This window comes from Neomonachus schauinslandi, chromosome 10 (genome assembly GCF_002201575.2).
Source record: "Neomonachus schauinslandi chromosome 10, ASM220157v2, whole genome shotgun sequence".
In the NCBI taxonomy this organism is placed as follows: Eukaryota; Metazoa; Chordata; class Mammalia; order Carnivora; family Phocidae; genus Neomonachus; species Neomonachus schauinslandi.
In genome coordinates, this window is record NC_058412.1 from 69,563,918 (window position 1) to 69,589,629 (window position 25,712).

Sequence of the window (25,712 nt, forward strand, 5' to 3'; positions counted from 1 at the left end):
TTATTCAGAAATGAGCTTTTGTGAGAAAAAATCAATAATTACCTTTGTCACTATTTATTTAATGAATCCATGGAAAGACTTCATTAAATTATAAATGCCTTGTTACTGATATTCTCATAATAGATTTTTGAAATTATATGTGAGCCAGTTATCTATTTCAAGGAAGATACAATGCTGAAAGATCAGTACATGTCCAGTGAAATTACTGCTGGTTTTGCTAATACGATATTCATGAGAATTTGCCAGAGACAATCACATTTAATCCCAGAGAATAAGAATTTGAAATGGATTCTTCTAAATTGTAATTATCCATTGGCAAGAAAGTTTAGTGAGTTTTATTGTTTATATAATTGAAATGACTTGCTATTCTGTCAATATGGGAGGGGATGTATTTATTTTATTTTTATTTTATTTTATTTTATTTTATTTTATTTTATTTTTTTAAAGATTTTATTTATTCATTTGAGACACAGAGATACAGAGAGAGAGAGAGAGAAAGCATGAGCAGGGAGAGAAGCAGAGGGAGAGGGAGAAGCAGGCTCCTCGCTGAGCCAGGAGCCGGATGTGATGTGGGGCTCGATCCCAGGACCCTGGGATCATGACCTGAGGTGAAGGCAGACGCTTAACCATCTGAGCCACCCAGGCACCCCATTATTTATTTTAAAGAGAGAGAGTGAGTGCGAGCTGGGGGAGGGAGGGGTCGCAATTGAGGAGGGATAGAGAGAGAGAGAGTCCTAAGCAGACAGCTGAGTGCGGAGCCTGACAGAGGCTCTGATCTCACAACCATGAAATCATGGCCTGAGCCGAAACCAAGAGTCAAAGAGTCGGATACTTAACCACTTGTGCAACTCAGGTGCCCTTTTATGTGCGTTTTTAATTCATTTGTTTTCAGGGAAAAAATGGACTCTATGGCTTGATGCACCCTGGGTCGGGCAAATTATGTCTGATTTCATGTGGAGTCTGTTGTCTGAACCTACTTTGGTGGTATTCAGTTCTGTTCTAGCTGACTAGAGTTTGAATTCATGAAATATTAAAGGTTTTGGAAGTCAAAGGACCAAATCAACATATCCAGGAAAAGATGGACATAGATTAAAAGTCAGAAACTCTCCAAGCATCACCAAGCCTCATTGTTCCTTAATAGTTTTTTTATTATGTTGCAAGAAATGAATCCCTGCAGAATCTGGGGATTTTTATATCCTAGAAAATATGCATTTTACATTTCATTTTGCTGAAAAAGTTAGGGACAAAGTAAAAGGATTTTTTTTCAGTTTGTACATTTTATACCTTTAGCATTGTAATGCTTCTGTTCACTGAACTTGAATCTCGTTAATAATTAGAACTCTGATAATAAGAGACTATTGTGGCCTTCCTATCAGAACAAGTAGGGAACTTTAAGAATTTCTTTCAGTCTTTCCTGGGATAAGAAACATGTCTGTAATAGAAGAAACCCTAGAACAGTGGACAACTCCAGAATAACAAATATCTTCATGCATTTGTTATGTTGAAAGGGCTGATTCCTACAATGCAACAGGAATATCTTCACACACTTGTTATGTTGAAAGAGCTGATTCCTACAATGCAACAGGAATTTAAATCTGGTGTCCTGTGGAATATTTCTTTTTGACTCCAGGGAAGTCCAGGGAAAGTCTCAATACTACTTTTGCCACTCTTGGATAGTAAAAAAGTCATCCACTCATCTTTACTCATAGAAAGTAACTTGAGTTCACTCCTTTGTAATAATAAGTACAATTTCAGTCAAAGCCAGTTTATTAGCCCTGCTTGGGCTGCCTTGGAGCTGCTAGTTGTTTGGGATGAGGGGATGAGGGGATGGGGTTGTTTATCCTCTTGTTTCAGTGATGTTTGCTTCTTTCCTTCCTTCCTGACTCTTCCAGACATGAAGCAGGAAAAGGAAGAGGAGATAAGATCCTTTTTGATCTTGGCTAATCCGAGAGAAGCCATCTAGCTGGGTTTAGCCTATACTGAAAACTGACTCAGGGGACACTTTTAGGGAGCATTTTAGTGGGTTCTTTAGTGCTTTTAACCACATCATTGGACCTTCTTTACCTGCAATTCCCTTGAGGTAGGTAAATGCACCTCCTTCATGTGGTTATCTAGGATTTCTGCCTTAGTACCTGACCATCCACCACTGCAACTTCAGGTTCTTTCTCTTGAGTTGTCTTCACCACTTACCACCCCCCACCCCATCCCTACCAGTGGCCCTCTCGGATGTGATACAACACAGTTCTGTGCTGGCCCTCTAACCCATGGTCTGTGGGCAGTGCTCACGTGTCATTTGTTCTAACAAGCTCTGATACACAGGTGCAGTAATATGTCTTTGCTCTGGTATCAGAGCATCAGCCAACCACAGTCCCCTCACTTGATGATTTCTCAAACAACAGTCCAAACCCAAGAAGGAGCAAGTGGGATTGCTAACTACCCCAACCATTGCCCCAAGTTCTAGGAGACGAGCTCAAACTTTCTGAGATGTTTCCTTGAAGTCACTTTCCCCTGCACTTGAGGTAAGGGGAAAGTAACCTTCCATACAAATCACAGCACAGCCTAGTTGTCTCCAAAAATCCTCCTCCAGTTATCCATCTCTTCTTGGGCTTTCTCGCCTCTTTAATGATCTGAAAATAGGTACTTAATTCAGGGTCCCAAAAACAGTTGTCAGTGTTCTCCTTTGCAAGTCTGGTACCTTATTTTGTAGAATAGAAGTAGCAATCTGTTTTTTGACTTATTATCATCTCAAAATTGCAGCTGAAATTGAGAAAAAAATAGTCCATTTTAACATTCTATAACATCTACAAATCAGTTGCTACTGTCCCCTATAAAATTATTTTAAACACATATTGATTGATACATATGTACATTCTTCAAAGCACAGTATGAGGCCTGGTGGTGCTCCTACTCTAGCAGGAAAGATAAAACAGTAGCAAAGGACACCTAGATTAACCAAATCTACTAACTGCAGTTATAGGATGACCCAATATTCCTCAAATTCACTACGTCAAAAACTAACGATGTAATGTATGGTGATTAACATAACATAGTAAAAAAAAAATTAAAAGTAAATAAATAAATACAGAAAAAAAAAATTCAGCCTAGTGTAATCATTAGGAGCACAAACTCTAGAGCGAGACTGCTTGGGTCTGAATCACAGCTTTTCTCTTTCTAGCTGTCTGACCTTAGCCAAGTTACCTAATCACTCTGCTATAGTTTCCTCATCTGTCACATGGAGACAAAATAGTACCTTTCTCATGTGGCTGTTATGAGAAATACCAGCGTTAATATTTGTAAAGTCCTCAGAACACTATAACGGTGTTTGTTAAATAAAGATAACAACAAATCTCTTAAATAAGGTTCTTAACTTTTCCCCCCCATGGAGCTATATCATGCATGTGTTAAAAATATATACCACGTGAAATAATTTACTGAAAATGAGCAAATTGGAATTCTACCAAAATCAGGAAATAATGGTTGCTTGCACAAAAGACCTGTGCGGAAAAAAAATGTCTAAAAAACATCTCCACAGTACCTTGCATAAAATTTTAGTTTTCATGAGAATCCTGCTGTTTGTTTATCCCTGGAATGATTCTACAGAAAACCCAAATGCCTTATAATGGTATATATTTTAAAAGAGGGATTATAAGAAATATGGTAGACATTAAAAATAAGTCTAGAGGAAAACAATACACCTGAAGTCTATGTAGCTTTTAAAGTTGCTCTACTCTTTGATTATGAGTTTCCCAAGAACCAAAGTTAAAAAGGAAATATGACTTTAAGTCATATTGCCCATCAAGCCCAAAACAAAATACACAATTTAAAGTCCATACTCACTTATTATAAAAAAGAGATCCTTTATAGATAGTAAGAAGCGGAAAAAGAAAAACGTGAACCTTTTGCATATCAATATGAAGGGTACAATGAGCAAATGTCCCAAATAGCATCTTCAGATACTTCCATTTAGTTGATGCGGTTTTGTACAAGATTTTCTTAAAATAACTCTGAGTGTAAGCCGATGCCATATTCTTGCCACCTAGTTCAATGATGGGAATCCAGTGAGAGGTTAAGAGGATGTGGTCCAAATCTTCAGATTTTCTGATATTCTGATTATAAATTTCTACAGGAATGGATAGATTTTATATCCTTTAGACCCCTCTTCCCCCATGTTGTTCCTCTCAACTGAGGTTTGTTGAAAGATGAGCTGAAGACAGTTTGAGGTTATGTACTCTGAGGGGGACCTGCAGTGTGGGTATTCTGTGCACCTGATTAAGGGCAAATCCATATGCTTTACAAATCAGCTGAGCTCATGGTCGAGCTGACGGCCCTGCTGTTAGAGAATGGTTCTCAGAAGCAGAGGACATAAGCACACTGTTCTCTTTGCTATCTCATAGTATGACATTCTAGAGTTAACAGCAACAAACTTTGCATTTAGAATGATTTTAATGCTGCTTTGCATAATTCAGAAAGGAAGTTAATTGTAGATAACTGCATCTTGGCTTAGATAGAAACCAAAAATGAGGGACTGAATTCTAGTTCTACTACCTGTCTATTAAGTTACCTGACCTTGAACAAGTCATTATACCATCCTGTGTCATAGTTTCATCATCTGTAAAAAGAAATTGAGTAAATTTCAGGCTCTTAACATTTGATGACTGTTTTTGTGAATAAAGACTAAGAAACTGTACTCACTAAATGCCTGTCCGTGTGCCCCATAACCTTGAGAATGCTTTCCTCTATTATGAGTATTTATCATTTGGCTCTAAACAGACTTAATTGCTGCAATTTTACCAGTTATTAAAATAGATAATTTCAGGTGCCTTCTTAGCGCAGTGGGCAGCACGTCAGTCTCATAAAATAGATAATTTCAAGCCTTTTGAAGGGGGGGGATGGAAAGAGTGGAGTAAAGGAACTATGTTAGAGACATGACAGGATGCCCTTCCACACAGGCCGCTGTGCACCTTTTTTGTGGCAACCTCTGGGAGTCCTCTTGAAAGTGTTTTTATTGGCATATCAATCATCCATGAAAGAGATGCTCCAGATTGACCCAAATGTCAAGAATCTTGCTTCTAGTACATGAATTTTTCAAAAGTAAAATTGGAGAAAAGCAGTTGTTGCCTGAATCATGTTCTTGAACAAGACACTGTATGTAATTTTTTTGTTTAAAGTTGTGGTTTCCTAGAACAGGGACTAGGAAGGTGAGTGGGGGGTAACAACATGACAAGAGAAAATGCCTTGTAGAGGACCTAAATAATATATAGTTATGAAAAGAACCCAAGATGAACTTAACTGAACCATGACTGTCTTGAGGGAAGTGACTACACACACACACACACACACACACGTGATATTATATAAATATATATATATACACACACACACACACAGATTTATCTCTGAATCTCTGCTTTTACTTTTTATTTAATTTATTTAAGCTAAACTGGAAAAAACAACAATTCACCCATTTCTTCCACCCCTCATCCCCTGCCTCTTACAGTCACTAATCTATTCTCTGTGTCTACAAACTTGGTGTGTTGTTTGCTTGTTTTAAATCCCACATATAAGAGAGATCATACAGTATTTGTCATTCTCTCTCTTACTTCACTTAGCATAATGCCCTTGAGGTCCATAATGCCCTTGAGGTCCATCTATGTTGTTGCAAATGGCAAGATGTCATTTTTAATGGCTGAATAATATTCCATTATATTACCATGATTTCTTTATTCATTCATCCATCTATGGATCTGTAGGTTGTTTCCATATCTTGGCTATTATAAATATTGCTGCAGTGAACACGAGGTGCATATATCTTTCCGAATTAGTATTTTTGTTTCCTTTGGATATATACCCAGAAGTGGAATTGCTGGATCATATAACAGTTCTATTTTTATTTTTTTTTTTAGAATTTTTTTTTTTTTAATTTGAGAGAGCGAGAATGAGAGACAGAGAGCATGAGAGGCAGGAGGGTCAGAGGGAGAAGCAGACTCCCTGCTGAGCAGGGAGCCCGATGCGGGACTCGATCCAGGGACTCCAGGATCATGACCTGAGCCAAAGGCAGTCGCTTAACCAACTGAGCCACCCAGGCGCCCCAACAGTTCTATTTTTAATTGTTCAAAGAACCTCCATACTGTTTTCCATAGTGGTTGTACCAATTTACATTCACATCAACAGTGCAAAGGGTTTTCTTTTCTTCAATCCTCACCAAGACTTTTTATTTCTTGCCTTTTGATAATAGCCATTCAAACAGATATGAAGTGATATCTCATTGTGGATTTAATTTACATTTTCCTGATGATTATGATGTTGAGCATCTTGTTATATACTGGTTGGCCATCTGTATGTATTTGGATAAATGTCTATTTAAATCTTTGCTCATTTTTAAATTGGATTGTTTGTTTTGTTACTGTTGAATTGTATGAGTTCTTTATATATTTTGAATGTGAGCACTTTATCATATACATGATTTGCAGTTATTTTCTCCCATCCAGTAGGTTGTCTTTTCATTTTGTTGATGGTTTCCTTTGCTGTGAAGTTTTTTTAGTTTGATATAGTCCTACTTATTTATTTTTGCTTTTGGTATGAGATTTTAAAAAATCATCACCAAGACTGTTGAATCACAGACCTGTACCTCTGAAACAAATATACATTATATGTTAAGAAAAAAGAAGAAGATAGTAGGAAGGGAAAAATGAAGGGGGGTAGTTCGGAGGGGGAGATGAACCATGAGAGACTATGGACTCTGAGAAACAAACTGAGGGTTCTGGAGGGGAGAGGGTGGGGGGATGGGTTAGCTTGGTGATGGATATTAAAGAGGGCACATTCTGCATGGAGCACTGCGTGTTATACACAAACAATGAATCATGGAACACTGCATCAAAAACTAATGATGTAATGTATGGTGATTAACATAATAAAATAAAATAAAAAATAAAAATAAAATAAAATAAAATAAAATAAGATGTCAAAAAAAAATCATCACCAAGACCTATATCAAGGAGCATACTGCCTATGTTGTCTTCTAGGTTTTTTATGGTTTCAGGTCTTATGTTCAAGTCTTTAAGACATTTTAAGTTAATTTTTGTATATGGTGTAAGGTAGTGATCCAGTTTCATTCTTTTACATGTGGCTGTCCCGTTTTCCCAATGCCATTTGTTGAAGAGACTGTTCTTCCCCCATTATAAATTCTTGGCTCCTTTGTTGTAAATTAATTGGTCATATATGTGTTGGGTGTATTTCTGGTCTCTCTATTCTATTTCATTGATCTGTGTATCTGTTTTTAAGACCAATACCATAGTGTTTTAATTACCATAGCTTTGTAATATAGTTTGAAATCAGGGAGCCTGATGTCTCCAGCTTTGTTTTTCTTCCTCGAGATTGGTTTGGCTGGTCAGGATCTTTTGTGGTTCCATGCAAATTTTATGATTCTTTGCTCTATTTCTGTGAAAAATACCACTGGAATTTTAACAGGGATTGCATTGCATCTGTATAATCCTTTGGGACATTGTAACAATATTAATTCTTCTAATCCATGAACATGGAATTTCTTTCCATTTATTTGTGTCTTCTTCAATTCATGTTATTAATGTCTTAAAGTTTTCAATATACAGGTCTTTCACCTCCTTGGTCAAATTTATACCCATGCATTTTATTCTCTTTGATATAATTGTAAATGGAACTGTTTTCTTAATTTCTCCTTCTGATAGTTCATTATGAGTGTAAAGAAAAACAAGAGACTTTTGTCTATTGATTTTGTATCCTGAAAATTTACTGAACTCATTTATTAGTTCTAACAGTTTTTTTTATGGAGTTTTTTTAGGTTTCTATATATAATGTTGTATCATCTGCAAATAGTGACAGTTTTACTTCTTCCTTCCAATTTGGATGGCTTTTATTCCTTTTTCTTGCCTAATTGCTGTGGCTAGGAGTTCCAATACTATATTGAACAAAAGTGGCAAGCGTGGACATTCTTGTCTTGTTCCTTTACTTAATTCTTGTTAAACGCTGACTAATCAGTATAACTTCATACAACTTTTTGTCCCCTCCTCCCTTCCAGCACCAAGGAAAAATTGGAGTTAAATTTAATGTTGGAACAGATGACATCGCCATTGAGGAGTCCAATGCAATCATTAACGATGGGAAATACCATGTAGTCCGTTTTACGAGGAGTGGTGGCAATGCCACGTTACAGGTGGACAGCTGGCCAGTGATCGAGCGGTACCCTGCAGGTAAGCCAGTGACTGTGTACTGGGAGAAGATTTTATGGGAAGCAAACTGGAAAACAAAGCACTATTTTGCTTCCGTTTCACCAAATTGTGGGTTTTCTGAGAAACCATCAAGTATTTATTGGACTTTAAAATCGTGTGAATGTAATGCTATCCTAAACTGTTCTTGATACAGTGTACAAATGACATTTTATAGGAGAACTTGAAGGCACACAGTATCGTTTGCAAAATTCAGGACATCAGTGAAACCAGAAAAAATGCACACATAAAAGGCACAACATGTCAAAGCTCTTTTTACTGGATCTTTGCATTTGAACAAAGGAAAGGCTTTGTCAAAAGTAACAAAGTTAAAATTTAAAACTCAGGGAAGGAATATTACACAGTTTTCTCCAAAGAAAATAGGACCAGGTGGTTCCTTTGTTGGTGGTACAGAGCTGAAGCTCATGAAAGGTGCAAGAGGACCATGGGACAAACAGAGAAATAGTAAAGGAACAATATATAGTATTATAAATCACCAGTTATAAAAACATGTAACTAACTGAAATTTGTTTTCACTGTCATATAACCATATGGGAGTTTCACAAGGACTCTCTGACACTAGCATTACTCATTTCAAGTCTATAAAATGAATGTCAAGCTATTATTAAAATAAAAATTACCTTTTTCATTGTTAATCAGCTTTGTCAGTTCTACATTATTGAAACAAAAGCAATAGATGAGAAATTTAAACCAGTGTTACTTGGGGTTGCATATAGTCTCAATTAAAAAAGCATGTTGTTTTTAAGTAAAATATAAATTAAAGTATAATGGTTACTTTACTTCATTTATTATCATCTTTATATTTTAGTACAAAAGAGGTTACTAAAAACATCAGCTTCATTTCTCTCTGCTCCCCTTTTAGATACAACTGACTTGTACAACAGATTTATAGCACGGTATAAAGAGAGAATATAAAAAGAATTTTTCATTTTGTACAGTAAAAATGATTACCAAAATGTGCATAAGCCTCTGTTACAAGTTTTTGTTTTTTGGCAGAAATAATTTGAGGAAATAACTAACTTATTAAATAAAGATTAATTTTTCTTGGTACTGACTCACAATTAGGAACTGTCTAATGAAATGTCTGTGTTGCCCTTCTGGACCTTTGTGGATTTAAAAAAATATCTACATCTTCAAGCTTCATTTCAGACTTATTCTGTAAACCTGGTGCTCTGCAAATATTTGCTGAATTAAGTATAATAAAAAAATCCAGGTCTATGACAATATTCAGAAGCAAGCAACATTAATAATATGTCCAGTGCCCATTATAATACTGGCAAATAATAGGCAGTCAATAAATATTTGCTGAATTGATGTCCTGGGAATTATCCCGATTTTACTCTACAGTTATGAGAATGTACACCTTCTTTTACCATCTGTAATAAGACGAAGGAATGGAAGATTTGGAAGGGAAGTAACTTAAATATGCACACAATGTCACACAATCCCTGCTAATACCTCATTGCATTTATTGAAATCCTAATACAAAGGCATTTTTCATAAAAACTACAGCCTCAGTGAAATTATTGAAAAGTAAATTGGTGAATTTCCTAAAATACGGATTAATCAATAACTGTTTCCTGAGAGGAAGTTATTGCCCTGGACACCATGAAAGATGTAAAATAGGATAAGGTCTAGGCCCTGTCTCTGGGGGTGTTGTGTCTGTGAATAGTAGAGCTGGACATGTAAATTGACAAATCCCCTTGCTATTAGAGTGTGGCAGTTGCTTCTTGAAGCCTAGCATTGTTTCACTGGTTAAATTGTTAAAATTATTTCATTTTAGTATCTTTTTACTCTTATCACACTTTCCGTACTGCTATCTGTAAGAACTCTGCTCTAGAGAATGCTAATGGTGACTTATGAGGGGAGAGAGGAAGTCACACTCTGAAGTTAGTTTGGGAAAATATGTGTTACTAAGTTTAAAATATGTATACTTGGACTTTATTAATACCCATTATGCATCTCTAAAAGAGAAATATAGTATGCATTTCCCAAGCATAGATAACCAGAATCTAGTTTTCTAATGCATTAAGGCATTTGGGTAAATATTTTATGTTTTTTAAAAAATTTCTATACCTCTTTGATATATTGTATCTGATTGGGAATCCTTTAATTGTGCACATACTAGATACTGTGTATGAGGTATAGTTCAAAAAAGATATGATCTTTTCTTGTGGCAAGCCAGTGTCCAATTTGACTACTAGTAGCTGAGATTGGGGCAGTAAATTTATTAAGTCAACAAATATTTGTATATTTTTCTAGACTAATATTTGTTTAACATATACAGTGTATATTTACCAATTAAATGGATGCTCATTATAGGGAACAATGTAAAATATATTTAAAAATCAGAAGCTGGCAATATCATGAGAATTAAGGAGTAAATCTTTAAAAATAGTTATTTTAGATGCAACCTATTTTATATTTAGTCAAAGATTCTATATGCCCTTTCATTAAAAAGTATTTTCGATAATATTGATTAATCAAGAGTAAGCAAAGTTGCAGTTATTATGAAAGATACAAGCAAGAGTAAAACACAGAATCTGTCCTCAAGAATGTGAGAGCACCTGTGGGGAATTTTAATATATACATGTAAAAAGTTAGTGATCGATATGTAAAGAACTCAGGGAATCACCATTGCTGTTATCAAGTATTTTTTTTAAAGATTTTATTTATTTATTTGAGAGAGAGAGAATGAGAGAGAGAGAGCACATGAGAGGGGGGGAGGGTCAGAGGGAGAAGCAGGCTCCCTGCCGAGCAGGGAGCCCGATGCGGGACTCGATCCCGGGACTCCAGGATCATGACCTGAGCCGAAGGCAGTCGCTTAACCAACTGAGCCACCCAGGCGCCCTGTTATCAAGTATTTTATTAATCATCTGTTCTATGTGCATATCAGCATGATGTTGAGATAGGAAATAAACCATGAAAATTTCAAATACCTTTTTCTTTTGGATCTTTATCTGTAACAATGCCATGAGGGCTGAATACAAATTTAAAAGTATATGTCATCTAGTTTAAAGTTTTTAGAACAAAGTGATTTTACGTATGAGTCAATAGAAATGTCTAGTATATCTCTTTTATATTGGTTTGTGGTAAGACTATTTTTATTTTAAAAGTTTTTTGTTGTTGTTACTCTTCATTAGAAAATCAGCTAGACTAATGCTTTTACCACCAAATCCTATAATCAGAGAAGCAGGAACCAACAGACTATATTTGGTTCCTTTTAAAGTGCCTGCACTGCAAAATATAGATAATAAGGATTGAAATTAGTAATTAAGTATAGCACTTAACCATCCATTATAGGGCTTTGTGGTAAGTGCTTTTATATGAAGCAATTCATCTGGTAGCAATGCTATACCTTTAATGAAAAGCACCTAAAGCATTGACCAGTGGTATTACCCAGTAATTGTCTAGAAGGCTTTCATAGAGAAACTAATTAGTAGAGGTAGATTTTATGCTCTTTTCAAGTATATGAAATATTCCTTTAACTCAAAAATTCATATTTTAGAATAAATATTCAATTTTCTGAAAAGCAGACCCAATTTCCATTATTTTTTGTATATGGAGCAGTGAGTAGGAATAATATTTTGCAAGCCATTTAAAGATGAGAAAGCCATTTATTGGTGCTTGTTAGTTAAAGCTCTAGAATATAATGCATCGTTAATCTCTGATTTGTTCCTAATTATAGTTATGTAGCAAAATTTCTCTCTCAACAAAAATAGCTTTTCTTTTCTCATAATGTTAATCCACAGAACTTAACATCATCTTACATGCCCAGTCTAAAGATTGCTCCAGGTAAATCACAGTTACCTTTGAAGATAAACCTTTGAGTTCATTTGTGTACCAGTGTGCCAAAAAATATCCTTTACACAAGGCCAAATATTCATTTTATTCCTGTCAAATTAACACATCAAATCAACAAATGTTTAGAGGATACGTACTACATTAAAGGGACATACGAGGCTTACCATCTGGTTACAGAGATACGTAAGAAGTGTTGGAGATTAAAAACATACTATGTGAGAAAATACAGGAGTTATCATATAATATTTGGTTAATTTCTGATTAAGAAATACCAAAAAAAAAAAAAAAAGGAAAATATGTTCCAAGGAAGAAGAAGCCATTTTGAGTAAGTGGTCTAATAATAATATGAAAAAAATAAGGAAACTTGATTTGGGTCTTGAAAGGCTAGATTTTTATTTAGAGGATGGCATGCATTTATGTTAATGAGACTAGCAGGAAAAGATAGAGACAGAACATATTTAGAAAGTTATTAAATAGTCCAGATATCAAAAGATACCCTAAAGTAGGGAAGAATTAATACAGAATCCAATAGAAGATCTGGTCTTCGATTGAATAGGAGAGTCATTTTTACTTTTTAATCTGTCTGTCTGTCTCTCTGTCTGTCTTTCTCACCAGCAATTCAACATTCTGTTGCTGCAGTGTGTCATCAGACTGCACCAAGTAACAATGAAATGAAAACCTGTGGTAGGAATGAATAGAGAAGTCAGAGACATGGTTCTCCCTTGCTAAGAGTTTAGACTTTTAGGGAGACAAGAAGGATTCAGAAAAGTTGGCTAGTGTCAAATAAAATGGGTCAACTTCAAAATTACTAGTGAAGAGTGTAATTGATATAGAGTTTTTAAAAAGGAGAAAATGGTGGTCTGTGATGATTTAACAAAGAAGATCACTTAAGAATAGGAAAATTTGAAAGAAAGAGTGGAATAGCCCAAGGAAAGACTCTATAGAGATGGTGTCAATATTTTTCACATGATTATTCAGTTTGGCTCAAAGATCTTATGGGTGTTATCTCTAAACCTTGACTTTGTTTTCGTCTTCAAAAATTGGTAAAACATTTCAGAGCTCAGGAAAGTCATAGTGATGATGTCCCTTTAAATTCTATATACTTAGTTTAGATTGATTGATTGAATTTTAGTTTAAGTCATCAGTAATTACTGACTATCTATTTGAGCTATTCCATCATTTAAAGATTCCTAGTTGGACGAACCATGAGAGACGATGGACTCTGAAATACAAACTGAGGGTTCTAGAGGGGAAGGGGGTGGGAGGATGGGTTAGCCTGGTGATGGGTATTGAGGAGGGCACATTCTGCATGGAGCACTGGGTGTTATGCACAAACAATGAATCATGGAACATTACATCTAAAACTAATGATGTAATGTATGGGGATTAACATAAGAATAAAAAAATTTTAAAAAAAAGATTAGAGAAAGATTCCTAGTTGGTACTAAGTGTTGGTCGGTTTGATGATCTTGGTGTTTTTATTTAGCTTTAACAGAATTTTTGCTATGTATGATGTAATTGAAAAAATCTACCTCATTTGTGATCATAGCATTTGAAGGAGACAAGGAACTTCAAAGATCTTCTATTCCAGCTCCTTCATTTTTCAAACAATAAAATGGAACCTTGGAGAGGCTAGTGGATTTAATCAGAATCACTGTGCTAATTAGTGGTAAAGTCAAAATTGTACTTGGGAACTCTTGTTTGCCAGCTCTGTGTACCTTACTTTATACTTTTTGGAAGACAAAAACCAAGAGAAATCATTAGATGTATACTTTAATGTAGCAAGGTATACTCTTCATAGCTAAATATGAAGACTTACACGATTGGTCATAATTGTGTATATTGGTCCATGTCACAGTCTATTACTTCTGCTGACCAACACAGACGTATATACACACAAATCTTATGAGTGCTAAAAAATAATAACACATGTAACAACAATTTTCTTAGAGAAACCATAGTTATTTTGTTATCACTCAACTTTGGGGTCAGTAATACTCATTAGTAAGCACTGATTATTTTTTAACCTCACTTTTAAAGCATTATTAGCAAATTAAGTAACCCATTATGAATCATCACTGTTTTACTGTTCCTGCAGCACTCAACCTTTAAGTTAACATGATTTCAAACTTTATGTATTTATTCATTTGCTATATTTATTTCTCAATTGATTTCAGTAGCCAGAAGAGGAGTGCGTCATTAGAGGATTCAGGTGTTCCTTAAGGATTATTTGGGAGAAAAACTGTACCTTAATAGATTTGTCAGATGTCTTGGTTAAATGTATTAGATATGGGAAATGTTTGAGTGAATTTTGTTTCCCTTCTACAAAAAGTAAGGCAGTGAAAATATAACTTTCTTATGGAAAATGATAAAATCATAGAGAAGACTCGAATCATTCTTTGAGTAAACAACCAGTTTTTGGTAGAGTCCAACAGAAGACATGATAATCAGGACTTGTCACACAGTAGGCTACTTAAACAATTATTGAATAAATCCAGTTTCCTCATTCAATTTCTATGTAAAAACACTGTCTTTTGCTCATCGTTTTTAGTCAAAATATCCTTATGTGCATGGGTAAATATTAATGTGAATATATAATGTTTGGCTTCTACTGGATGTAGTTAACTGTTTACGAACTAAAAATTTCCAAAGTAAAGCTTGCATACTATGAAATATCTGAAACTTCAAATACTGTAGCTGTGTTAGATAGAATTAGTGACAAAAACTCTGACTTTTCCAGTGCTAATTATCTTCTTTCATGGTGCTCAGTTTTTCTGATGTTGGGGGCTTTTCTTGAGACTAACTTCCCTCATGTTAATAATGAACATTTTATTCAGCAGTATATTAAATATACCAACCTAAAATGCCTAGCTTCAGGGAGATTGTATCCAAGGAGATAGAAATGATACGTTCTCATCCTCAGTCATTTTTATAGATTCTCCATGGCCTGGGGTTTTTGTTTTTGGTTTTGGGATTTTTGTTTTGTTTTGTTTTGTTTTAATGTCAAAAAGTTCTTACAGTTACTGTAAGGCAATCATATTAGGATTTTTAATTTCTGACAAAGTAAAGAGAAAATTCCTCTGATGGTTTGGTGGGCTTTGGCACCATTTATGCTACACAGGCTAACAAACATAGATAATATAAATAAATAATAGCCCTTCTTCATGATTTCCAGATTTCCTCTTTATCTTCTTGTTCCCCACTATTGTTTGCAATGTACAATTTTAGTACTTTAAATTCTATCATAATAAAGTTATGTATTGATCCCACTCCTGAAAAATACTCATGTTACACAGAAAATGGCATTATCATAATTTTAAGTAAGGATAGCCAAAGTATTGACTGAGGAATTGGGTTTAGGGACTTTTCTCCAGAGGCATTGATAATCAGGTTAATGAATTTGCTTACGGCTTACAAGCAATGAATTACTAATGTCACATACAAAAAAAATCAGTTGCTACTACAAATGTACAATTTAGTTTTTAGGAGGTGAGGTGGAAAAATGTTTAAAGAAATAGCTTAAAGAGTGAAGGTCAGAGAAATTACATTTTTAAGGATCTTAGGCTTTCAGGAAACTTCACAGCTTTTCCAGGTGTTTGGTTGATTTTGATAAGATTTATAGTTTTATAGCAATGCTTTTATAACTTCATCAGTATCCAAAGGTTTCTTTCTTGTATCACACAGTTGATAATTGGAATTCAAAATAATAATTGTTGAGGTCAAGATTCACCGATAGATGCTAAAGTTAGTGCTCAGAAGTAGGAGTAGAGACTAGCAATTTATGTAATGTAAAAGTGTCTCCTTCAGGGCGAAGATAGAAACTTTTCACAGAGAAACTCAGCAGAGCACCCTAAGTGATCAAACTAACCATCATCATTAATAAGAAATATTGACTTCATGTACCTCCTGACATGATGCGATGAGAAAGTTTTCTCAACAAAAATTTATATGACCTCAATCTAATCATGACAAATGTAATGTGGGACTCTGGATTGGATTCTGGAATAATAAAAGCACATTAGTTAAAAACTGTTAAAACCTACTAAAGTCTGTACTTTAGTTAATAGTATAATACCAATGTTAATTTTTTGGTTTTGATAATTATTCAATGGTTAGTTATGTTGCTAACAGTGGGGGAAGGTGAGTGAAAGATAGGTGAAGCTCTCGTTACTATCTTTTATAAGTTTTCTGTAAATCAGTACTTTTTAACAAAAATTTTAAAAATGATTTCTATCCAAAATACCTTTTACTCAATTCTATATAACATTATTTCAGAAAAAAAAAAGATTTTAAATAATAAAACTTCATGTCTTTGTAGAACTGGTAAGTCAGATGTAACTGTTGTGATAAATTATGCATTAACATGTTTATTTGGTTATTAGAAAAGCATGTTTATTCCTAAGAAATATAAACCTAATTTCTATAACAATCCAAAGGTGAAACCTAATCTAATATTTCAGTTAGTTCTTCATGAAGACAGAATGACATAATAAATGTGAAAGTCTTTTGAAGTATAAGCCTTTTAATAGGCAATATATTAAAATTTGAATTATGATGATGAATATTTTGTGTCAAATTTAGCCTCATGGGTTGAATATTTGTCAAAGAAAGACTTTCATCTTAAACATTTTAAAGTCTGCTTTGTTTTTAGCCTTTTGAATCTGACTGTATTAAAAAGCAGCTGAGGTTCCTACCTCTCCTGAAAATTTGAGACTAACTTCCCTCATGTTAAGTATTATTGAAGTGATTTTTCATCTTGGGCGTATTATCTCTACTGGTGGCCTGAATATTTAAAATATCCATTGAGAGCCCAAAAGAGAATATACCTACCGTAAGTCTGTCTAGATATTACCATATGCATTTCCAATGAAGTATTTTAGCTGAATTTATGAGATATAAAACTGGACAGAATAGAGGAACATCTAGCTTCCTTTTTCTAGATAGTGTCAACTAATTGATAGCATGCCATGATTTTTCAAGGTCACCTTTGCTGAAGCATTTTAAAAGTCCACGTAGAGTCTTCAGCTTTCTCATTTGTTATTTTTATAGCTCAGTTTGGCAGAGGAGTTGGATGAAAGTTTATTTTCTGGTTTCTGGCGGAGAAACAAACAAAAAGAAGCTTTAAAAAAAATGCGAAAGTTTGCTTTGCTGGAAAGGGGGGCAGGATGGTCACAGTCACAGAAGGAAACAGGCCTGGGGATCATTAGGTGAGGCCTGTACTTTATGGAAGTGTAGTTCAAATACAAGGATAAATCCATAGGGTTGACTCAATAAGGAAACTGGTTTTACACAAGGATTGGTGTAAAGAGGTAACAACTCACCCAAAATCTCAGACATACACAGAGCCCATTTAGATTCCTGCCTTTTGTAGGATTTAGTATCAGCAGGAGTGAGCTAGACAGGCATTCTTCTGTATGGGGAACTCTGTAGGTTCTTTTCTCATTAGCACTCACAAAATCTTTATAAGCCAGCTAATATTATTTCCTTTTGTTAAATGAGTAAATACAGAGAGATTAGGTTACTTGCCAAGGTCATAGATCTCAAAGCTCACTCCAGTACTCTGAAGTATTATGCAACATTGCCTACAATACTTACTTTTTTTTTTTAAGATTTTATTTATTTATTTGACAGAGAGAGACACAGCAAGAGAAGGAACACAAGCAGAGGGAGTGGGAGAGGGAGAAGCAGGCTTCCCGCTGAGCAGGGAGCCCAATGAGGGGCTTGATCCCAGACCCTGGGATCATGACCTGAGCTGAAGGCAGACGCTTAACGACTGAGCCACCCAGGTGCCCCTACACTATTTATTCTCACTCCTTCTAAGAAAAAAAAAAAAATCAGAAAAATTTATTCTTTGTTCCGACCATGGTGCACATGCCTAAAACTTTGTTGTCCTGAGGTCCTGATACCTATGGGTATTGCTCGTTTTGTTCATATCTCTGAGGACTGTTTAAGGGTCCCTTGAGATTTATAGCATGCTCATAATGATGTCCTCCCTTGCTGCTTGTCATTCTTTTGTTTGTGTTTTTGTTTTCTGGTTATTGTTTATTTAGGCATAGAAGTGAGTGCCAAATCCAATTTGTATACTCCTCTTACTAAATTGCAATAGGAAATATAGACCATATGTCAAATGACCAAACTTCACACATATGCTACAGACTTAACACAAGATTAAAGGTGGGGTACTGTGGAGCTTAAGGGAGAAGATTCAGGAGGCAGACTACTTGGGTTTAAATCTTAGTTACAATGCTTTGTAGATGTGAGACCTTTCACCAAATTCTTTAATCTCTTTGTACTTCGATTTCCTAATCTGTAAAATGCATTAATGATAGTACTTACCTCAGAGGCTGTTTGAATGTTCCATGAGTTAGTTATTAGTTCCAAAATATTCAGTATTTGGTAAAAACCTGGTAAGTAGGAAGTACTCAATACATGTTAGCTCCACTCTCATTAATCATAGTAGTCCAGTTTTGCAATCCTATAAGTGCAATAGGTACTAATCTCCCCATTTTAGTGTGTATTTCCATCTGAGACCAAATTTATCCTGTCTTGGCTGTCACACTTGTGTTCACACACTTGGAGATAAATCTTTCCAGAAGGTTTCAGAGATGTAATTGCCCCACACCCTTCTGCCCCCCACCAAACTCACCCTGAGCCAAGACAATACAGAGGCATCACTAGGAAGGACAAGATTCAAGTCAAATGAGTGACAGAAAATATGTTCTTATAAATTTAGAGAAGGAGTGATGTGTAGTGATCAGGGAAGACTTCACAGAGGACTGGAATTTGTGCTGGGTGTTGGAGAATCCTTTGGATTTCAGTAAGTGAGCATTACAGAGACCAGGCTAGCTGGTGAACAGGCCACTGCATATAGTTATGCAGCTTGTGTGATTATATGGACTGCACCAATATCCCACTGGAGGAAATGAGTAGAAGCTGGAATCCAGTCTATACTTGGGTCAACAAGCCATGTACCCTGGCATAGAGGATGTCCCTTGAAGAAAGAGCTATCTTTTCCTGCTTACCAAGCACCTTGGGCTTACCCAACCTTTTATCTGTGTGTTAACTAAGGGGAATCTCCTTTCTCAATTTTCCATGGTGGCACCCTATAATTAGGAGACCATAAAAATTATCATTTAAACACACACAATTCTGAGAGAGAAAAGAAGCAATAGCAATAGTTAACTACTGCATAATAGGCACATGCCAACCCTATCCTGGGCAATCCAGAACTCTTGTCACTTCATCTATGAGCTGCCAGGTAGAACTGAGACTATTGCTTGTCTCTTAACTGTAAAAACTAGAATGAACCTGTTAATCATTATACTAGCTGGCTGGGCTTATTCCTATTCAGGTAAGAAAGCTGAAGATATTAATTAGAAAATGACTCTGGCTGAACTAAAAAAAGTAATTTTAACCAGATTTGAAATCATTACTTTTTTATCTCCTAAAAATATTATAAAATATCAGTATGTTCTAGGTCACTCATAAATCTTGTGCTTAATTTCCTCTCTTGCTTAACCAAGTTTCACATATCTTAAATTATGTTTAATTTCAGTTCAAATTTCTTTTACCAGTTTCTGCCTGAAGATACTTTTCTCAAATACTCATTTTTTATTCTGAATTAGAAAGTGTTGAGAAAAGGTAAGCAAGTGGAATGGAGAGAAAGCATCAGAAGATTGATTAAATTCTTTAAAGTGCTAACAATAGACCCAAGTCTTAGACCTAGCCATTTCTTTTCACACGTTTTACCTTAAGCCCCTAATGGAGGCCAAAAGCCTTGGATAGTCTTGATCCATCAATGAATGTTCATTACAGCCCACTTCATGGTTGTTCCATGGTGTGCTTGCTAGAGGTGGTGGGGAACACAGGCAAGCAAAAAACAGTCTTTTGCCCTGCAAGGGTTTAAGGAATGACTGAGAGGGGAAGGAACTCAGAGAAGTATGAATTTTATGGGAAATGCAGCATTATATAGCACAAAATATGTATATGAGAACTGGAAGAGATATGAAAAAAGAGAGGAAAAGAAACGTGTTTAGTGCTTAAAAGAAGTAAAGTCTAAGTCTGTTCTTGAAGGGATAAATGGACATGTATTGGTGATGAGTCCATTCTAGGCTGGAGAGAGAATGAACCCAAAAGCAGAAGTGGTTAAAGATTCCAAATAGCACAAAAAAAATGGTCTTACTACCTGTCTTGGGGTGTTCATGGTAACTTCATACTACTATACTAATTAAAGCTGAGGGAATAATTAAGGAAGGAGGATCAGAACACTTTCTTCCAGAATTTTTGGGTTTCTAAGGGATATCTATACCATGACAAAAGGATGGTATAGATATCCCTTTTCTTTGGGAGTATCAGAAGTTAGAAACAGAGTTAGGAACATTCCTTTCTTTTCTCTTTTTTTTAAGATTTTATTTATTTATTTGAGAGAGAGAACACAAGCGGGGGGAGGGGCAGAGGGTGAGGGAGAAGCAGGTTCCTGGATGAGCAGAGAACCCAATGAGCATGGAGCCCAATGACTGGATCCCAGGACGCTGGGGTCATAACCCGAGCTGAAGGCAGACATTTAACTGATGAAACACCCAGGTGCCCCCAGAATTAGGAACATTCTGCAGATTTCCTGTGCGAGTTCCCCTGGGCTCTCAAGAGAAGTCTGTGATGATAAGGTGAAATTAGCACTGTCCACCTGGACAAAATTGAGGTAACTGGTGCCAGTGGTGTACCCATTAAATTTTAATAAAATCTGGATGAATAGGTAGTGATCAGCACAATGGAGTTTCATTTCTACAAAGATGTATATTTCTGATTGCAACTGAATTCTTACTCTAACTAAATTATAACTCCCCAAACCACCTTACCCTCTTAAATTCCTAACTTATGTCATTAATGATGTAATTCATCTTATTACTCCCATAGATCAAAATCTTTTACTTATCCCATCAGATCAGGCACTGGGTCCAGTGGTAGGTGCCAGTCCACTAATTCTTCCTTCAGATTTCCCCGATTCCATGTTCTATCCATGCTGGCACTATTTTAGTGATGTAAGGCCTTTATGACAGTTGGGCCCCTAGTTATCAACTGAAAACTATCTATATCCCTCTTCAGCCCTCATTATTGAAATCCATTTGGTATATAGCCAAGTTGTTTATCTTCCTGAAGTTGCTTTTATCATATCTCTTCCTGCGCCTCAGTTCTTCAGTGACTCCCTAAAGAGGGCAATACAAGAATAGAATTTATATGGATGAAGAGAGATGTGTACTAGGGTTCATTGCCTTTCTTTCAGTTCTGATATTTCACATTTTGGAACTTTGATGTTTCAAATTTTAATTTTTTTGTTTTTACAGGTAGAATTTTTCTTTGAAAATCTGATTTTCCTGATTTATTTTTTTCTAAGTATTATGTTACCAACTTCTTGCCCTTGCAATGGGAAACCAAAGATGACAGGTGTTTTGATTTGTTTTTTACTATATTTATCATTCCAATTTCATACTTTGAACTTTACTGTTAGTCTGTATTGAATATCTAAAAGCTATTAACTTTAAAAAGTAAATGTAATGATTAAATGCAATTAGAGTAAAACAAATCAAAACAAGAAGGTCCATTGTATTTGCCCATAATGTGTGATAATGTTCTTTACTTTTTTATTTTCTTTAAACAGGAAATATTCTGAATAATAATACTTTTATGAGATATTTTATTTCAACTCTCAATGAGCTATGGTAACTTTCCAATTGTCTTCTAATTCTGTAGAGCTCAAGAGACTAATTTGTCAATGTTATCAAACCCATCTTTCATCAGTTGGGCATTGGACCAGGTTCTAGCTAAAGTCTTTTTCATTTCTACAGGTCTATAATTCTGTGTACTCTATAAAAACAATAGTAGCCATCATTTATTTAATACCAACTATGTACCAGAAACTATTCCAGGTACTTTATACAAATTACATCTTATTCTTAAAAATAATCTCATAAACTATGCTTATCTTACAGATGCATTAATACTTGAAAAGAATAGGTAACATGTCCTTAAGTACTTAACTGAGATTTGAACCTGGGATTTTCTAACTCCCATAAAAATTAAATAGTCTTGATTATTTCTTTCCATAAATCTTTTTTTTTTAAAGATTTATTTATTTATTTGAGAGAGCGAGAATGAGAGAGAGTACATGAGAGGGGGGAGGGTCAGAGGGAGAAGCAGGTTCCCCGCTGAGCAGGGAGCCCGATGCGGGACTCGATCCCAGGACTCCAGGATCATGACCTGAGCCGAAGGCAGTCGCTTAACCAACTGAGCCACCCAGGCGCCCCTTTCCATAAATCTTAATAGTCTTATAGTTTAAGTATTTAGGAACCCAAGATGTCACAAATTTCAAACTGGAAACTCCTTCTCTTGGGGCTATTAAAAGGTGACTTTAATATTTTTGGTGAGAAATATATATTCTACTTGTACTACAACTTTCACCTAAATTATTGTGGCATTGTAAAGTGTTTAAAAATCTGTCTATTCTTGATAGTATGCTATGTTGTAATCCCTTATCTTAGTCATGAAGTGAACTTTCTTAGTCATCAAATAACATGGCAACCTAGAATCTTTGGGTTTTTTTAATTTTTAATTTTTATTTTAATTTAATTTTATTTTATTTTTAGTTTATTTGTTTGCTTGACTAGTCAAAGTCAAATAAAGTATCTATGGTTATACATGTTATTTAAGGCAGGTCTGGGACCCTATCCATGCTTCTCCATGCCAGCTAAAGGAAAAGCATGTATTGCATGGAACTTTTTCAGCATAAATTCTATTAAATACCAAGTTATTACAACATATACCTTCTTTTTTGTCATGTTTATCTATTTCTTGATTGAAATCTTAACAGTGCACTCATTTATCTCTAAGGGCCTTTATGTGGGATTTTTAATCAGAATGCCCAAGGACTTCCTAAAAAAGATTAGTGGTCCTATGGCCTTTTTTGATTCCCAGTTTTCCCATCCACTAGAATTGTATATCCCCACAAATAGCAGAATCACTGTATCAAATTTCATGAAAGGAATTGACTCCATATATAAACCTCACTGTAGAATTGCTTCTGTTTTCCTCATATATTGAGAATCCAGTCACCGCTGTGGCTACCTATTTTCACCTGAAGAAATCAGGATTGGGAGGGAAAGGAAGATAGAATCAGTAAGTCTGGATCATGAAGAAGCTGGGAGTTTGAGATAAACACAATAAATATTCCAGAGTAAAGAGATTCAGTATGGCAAGGCAAAGGACAAAGGGTAGTAGAAGAAACAAGTGCATAAGAGGGTGCAGATTGTTAATTTGTTTAGTAATTCTTTTAAAAATATTTATTTAAGACCTCCAGTATGCCTGGCTCTCTGCCGAGAATACAGTGCTGATCCATAACAGACACAATCCCTGCTCTCCTGGAGCTTACAGTTTATTGGTGAAAACACACTTCAAATAACCCCTCTGACTAAAGTGGAGGGTATAAAACTAGAGGGGGCCAGAATGAATGTCCAGAGTTAAGGTAGGGGGTGACGGAGTAGTACAGGTATTGCTTGGACTATAGCATAAGAGATGGAAGTAGAGACACTGGTGTTGAGTGAAGGTCAGCCTCTCCCTCAGGGCACAGGCCCCAAGAACATCTGAAGAGAAGAGCCAAGGGCAAAGACAAAGCTTTTCCACCCACTAACATGTCCCCCAAGTAAGTTCAGGCCAAAACATATATTGAAATCTGGTAGTATGGGTGGAGGCGGTGAAACCATATTTAATTTCTCTGGAAATATAAGGGTCCTTGAGTTTATTACATTCATGTAAAGCTCAAGTCTTTTTGTTTTAGCACTAATTGGTACAGTCATCCATTTGCTAGACCTTCTACTGTCCCTGGGTATTTTCTGTGGAGGCTCTCGCCCCCATTGCTGGGTGGCTTCAGAGAGGTAGGAAAACCTTATCTAAATTGGGCTTGGAATTGGCATCCTTAAATAATAAGCCTCAAAAGAGAAAGAGAACAGAGTAAGACACTCATCTAGTTTTGAGTAGATGATAAATACTTAAAGTTAACATTGAAAGTTGGTATTTTTGTAGTTACTGTTTGTTGGCATGACAATTTAGCAAGCCCCCCCCAAACTAATTGTGGTCTCACAAAATCATTTTTTGTGTTTGTTGAACAAGATTCCTCAGGCAATTTTTAAGATTAGAAATGTATGTAAATAATATAGGCTTATCCTTTGGGACTTAGAATTTGTTTTCAGAGCTTTGGAAGTGAGCACAATAAATTTTCTGTGATCTCTCAATAGTTACTAAATTGAAGAAAAGTAAGTGTATTTTAGTAAAAGAATCTCACATTATGTAATCATTACCTAACTAGAAATTTATTTTATACAGTGTTTTGTGGGGGGTTTCTTCTGTGGAAACATTTAAAATAAATTAGCAAATTAACACTAACACTCTATTTTTTAATTTTTTTAAAAGATTTATTTGAGAGAGCGAGAATGAGAGAGAGAGAGTACATGAGAGGGGGGAGGGTCAGAGGGAGAAGCAGGCTCCTCACTGAGCAGGGAGCCCGATGCGGGACTCGATCCCGGGACTCCAGGATCATGACCTGAGCCGAAGGCAGTCGCTTAACCAACTGAGCCACCCAGGCACCCACTAGCACTCTATTTTAAATAGTACTCTAGTCATCTGTGTTAATGAAGCTACAGGGGACCACAAAGTAAAGAGAATGGTAGGATTGATTTTGTTTGTTTGTTTGTTTGTTTAAGAAATTTCATTTAATGATATGAAATGTTAAATAGTTCCTTTTGTAAAAGTTGTTCTATAGAATAATGGAACTATGTGTATACCTAGAATTATTTATAAATATAGGTATATATGTAGGAATATATCATGCTGATATTTATATATTTTGTGCTGAAATCAATTTCATCATTATCTTATACCTTTAATAATGCAAACTGTATATTGGTAGAGTTCATTCTATAACTGTGCTAACCACCAGAATTGTGTTGCAGACTATTACAATTTAAAAGCTAATCCAGAGAAGGACAAATGCTCTCTTCAACCAAAATTTATAATTAAAATGAGTACGATTTTGACATTTACTTGGTACTTTAGTAAAATGCAAACCCAAGAGTACTCATTCCCAGACCTTTTAGCCATTGTAGCAAAATGCTATCACATCTGCTTAGTATCCAAGGTCTGTGATTAGGCCAACAATATATAATTTTAAATAGTTTTAAATCATCTCTATGTTAGTTTGCTAGGGCCCCCATAGCCAAATACCACAAAGAAATTGATTCTGTCATCGTTCTCTAGGCTAGAAGTCCAAAGTCGGTGTTGGAGGCTTGATTTCTCTGGAGGCCTTGCTCCTTGGCTTCCAGATGGTCACCATCTCTCTCATCTTCACACGGTCTTTTCTTTCTGGGCACCTATCCCCAGTGTCTTTCCCCAGTGACTTCAGTGGAAGTCAACACAAGGCCCGGTGGATTTTAAAGACTTCAGGAAAAATTTTAAATGAAGTATTGATTAGGCCAGAGTTGTATGACCCAATTAATTTAGCCCTTTCCTTGAAAATGACACAGTCTAACTATAGATGTGCTATATTGTAAAAAATGAAGAAGAAGAAGAAGAAGAAGAAGAAGAAGAAGAAGAAGAAGAAGA

At 35.5% G+C, this 25,712-nt stretch overlaps 1 protein-coding gene across 1 annotated transcript in view; it reads left to right on the forward strand.

Moving 5' to 3' along the window:
• The window catches only part of NRXN1 (neurexin 1), a 1,112,161-nt gene that overhangs the window by 945,948 nt on the left and 140,501 nt on the right, over positions 1 to 25,712 (forward strand). Inside the window, 1 exon segment of the mRNA XM_021701263.1 lies at positions 8,054 to 8,225. Coding sequence (XP_021556938.1) covers positions 8,054 to 8,225 — 172 coding nt within the window.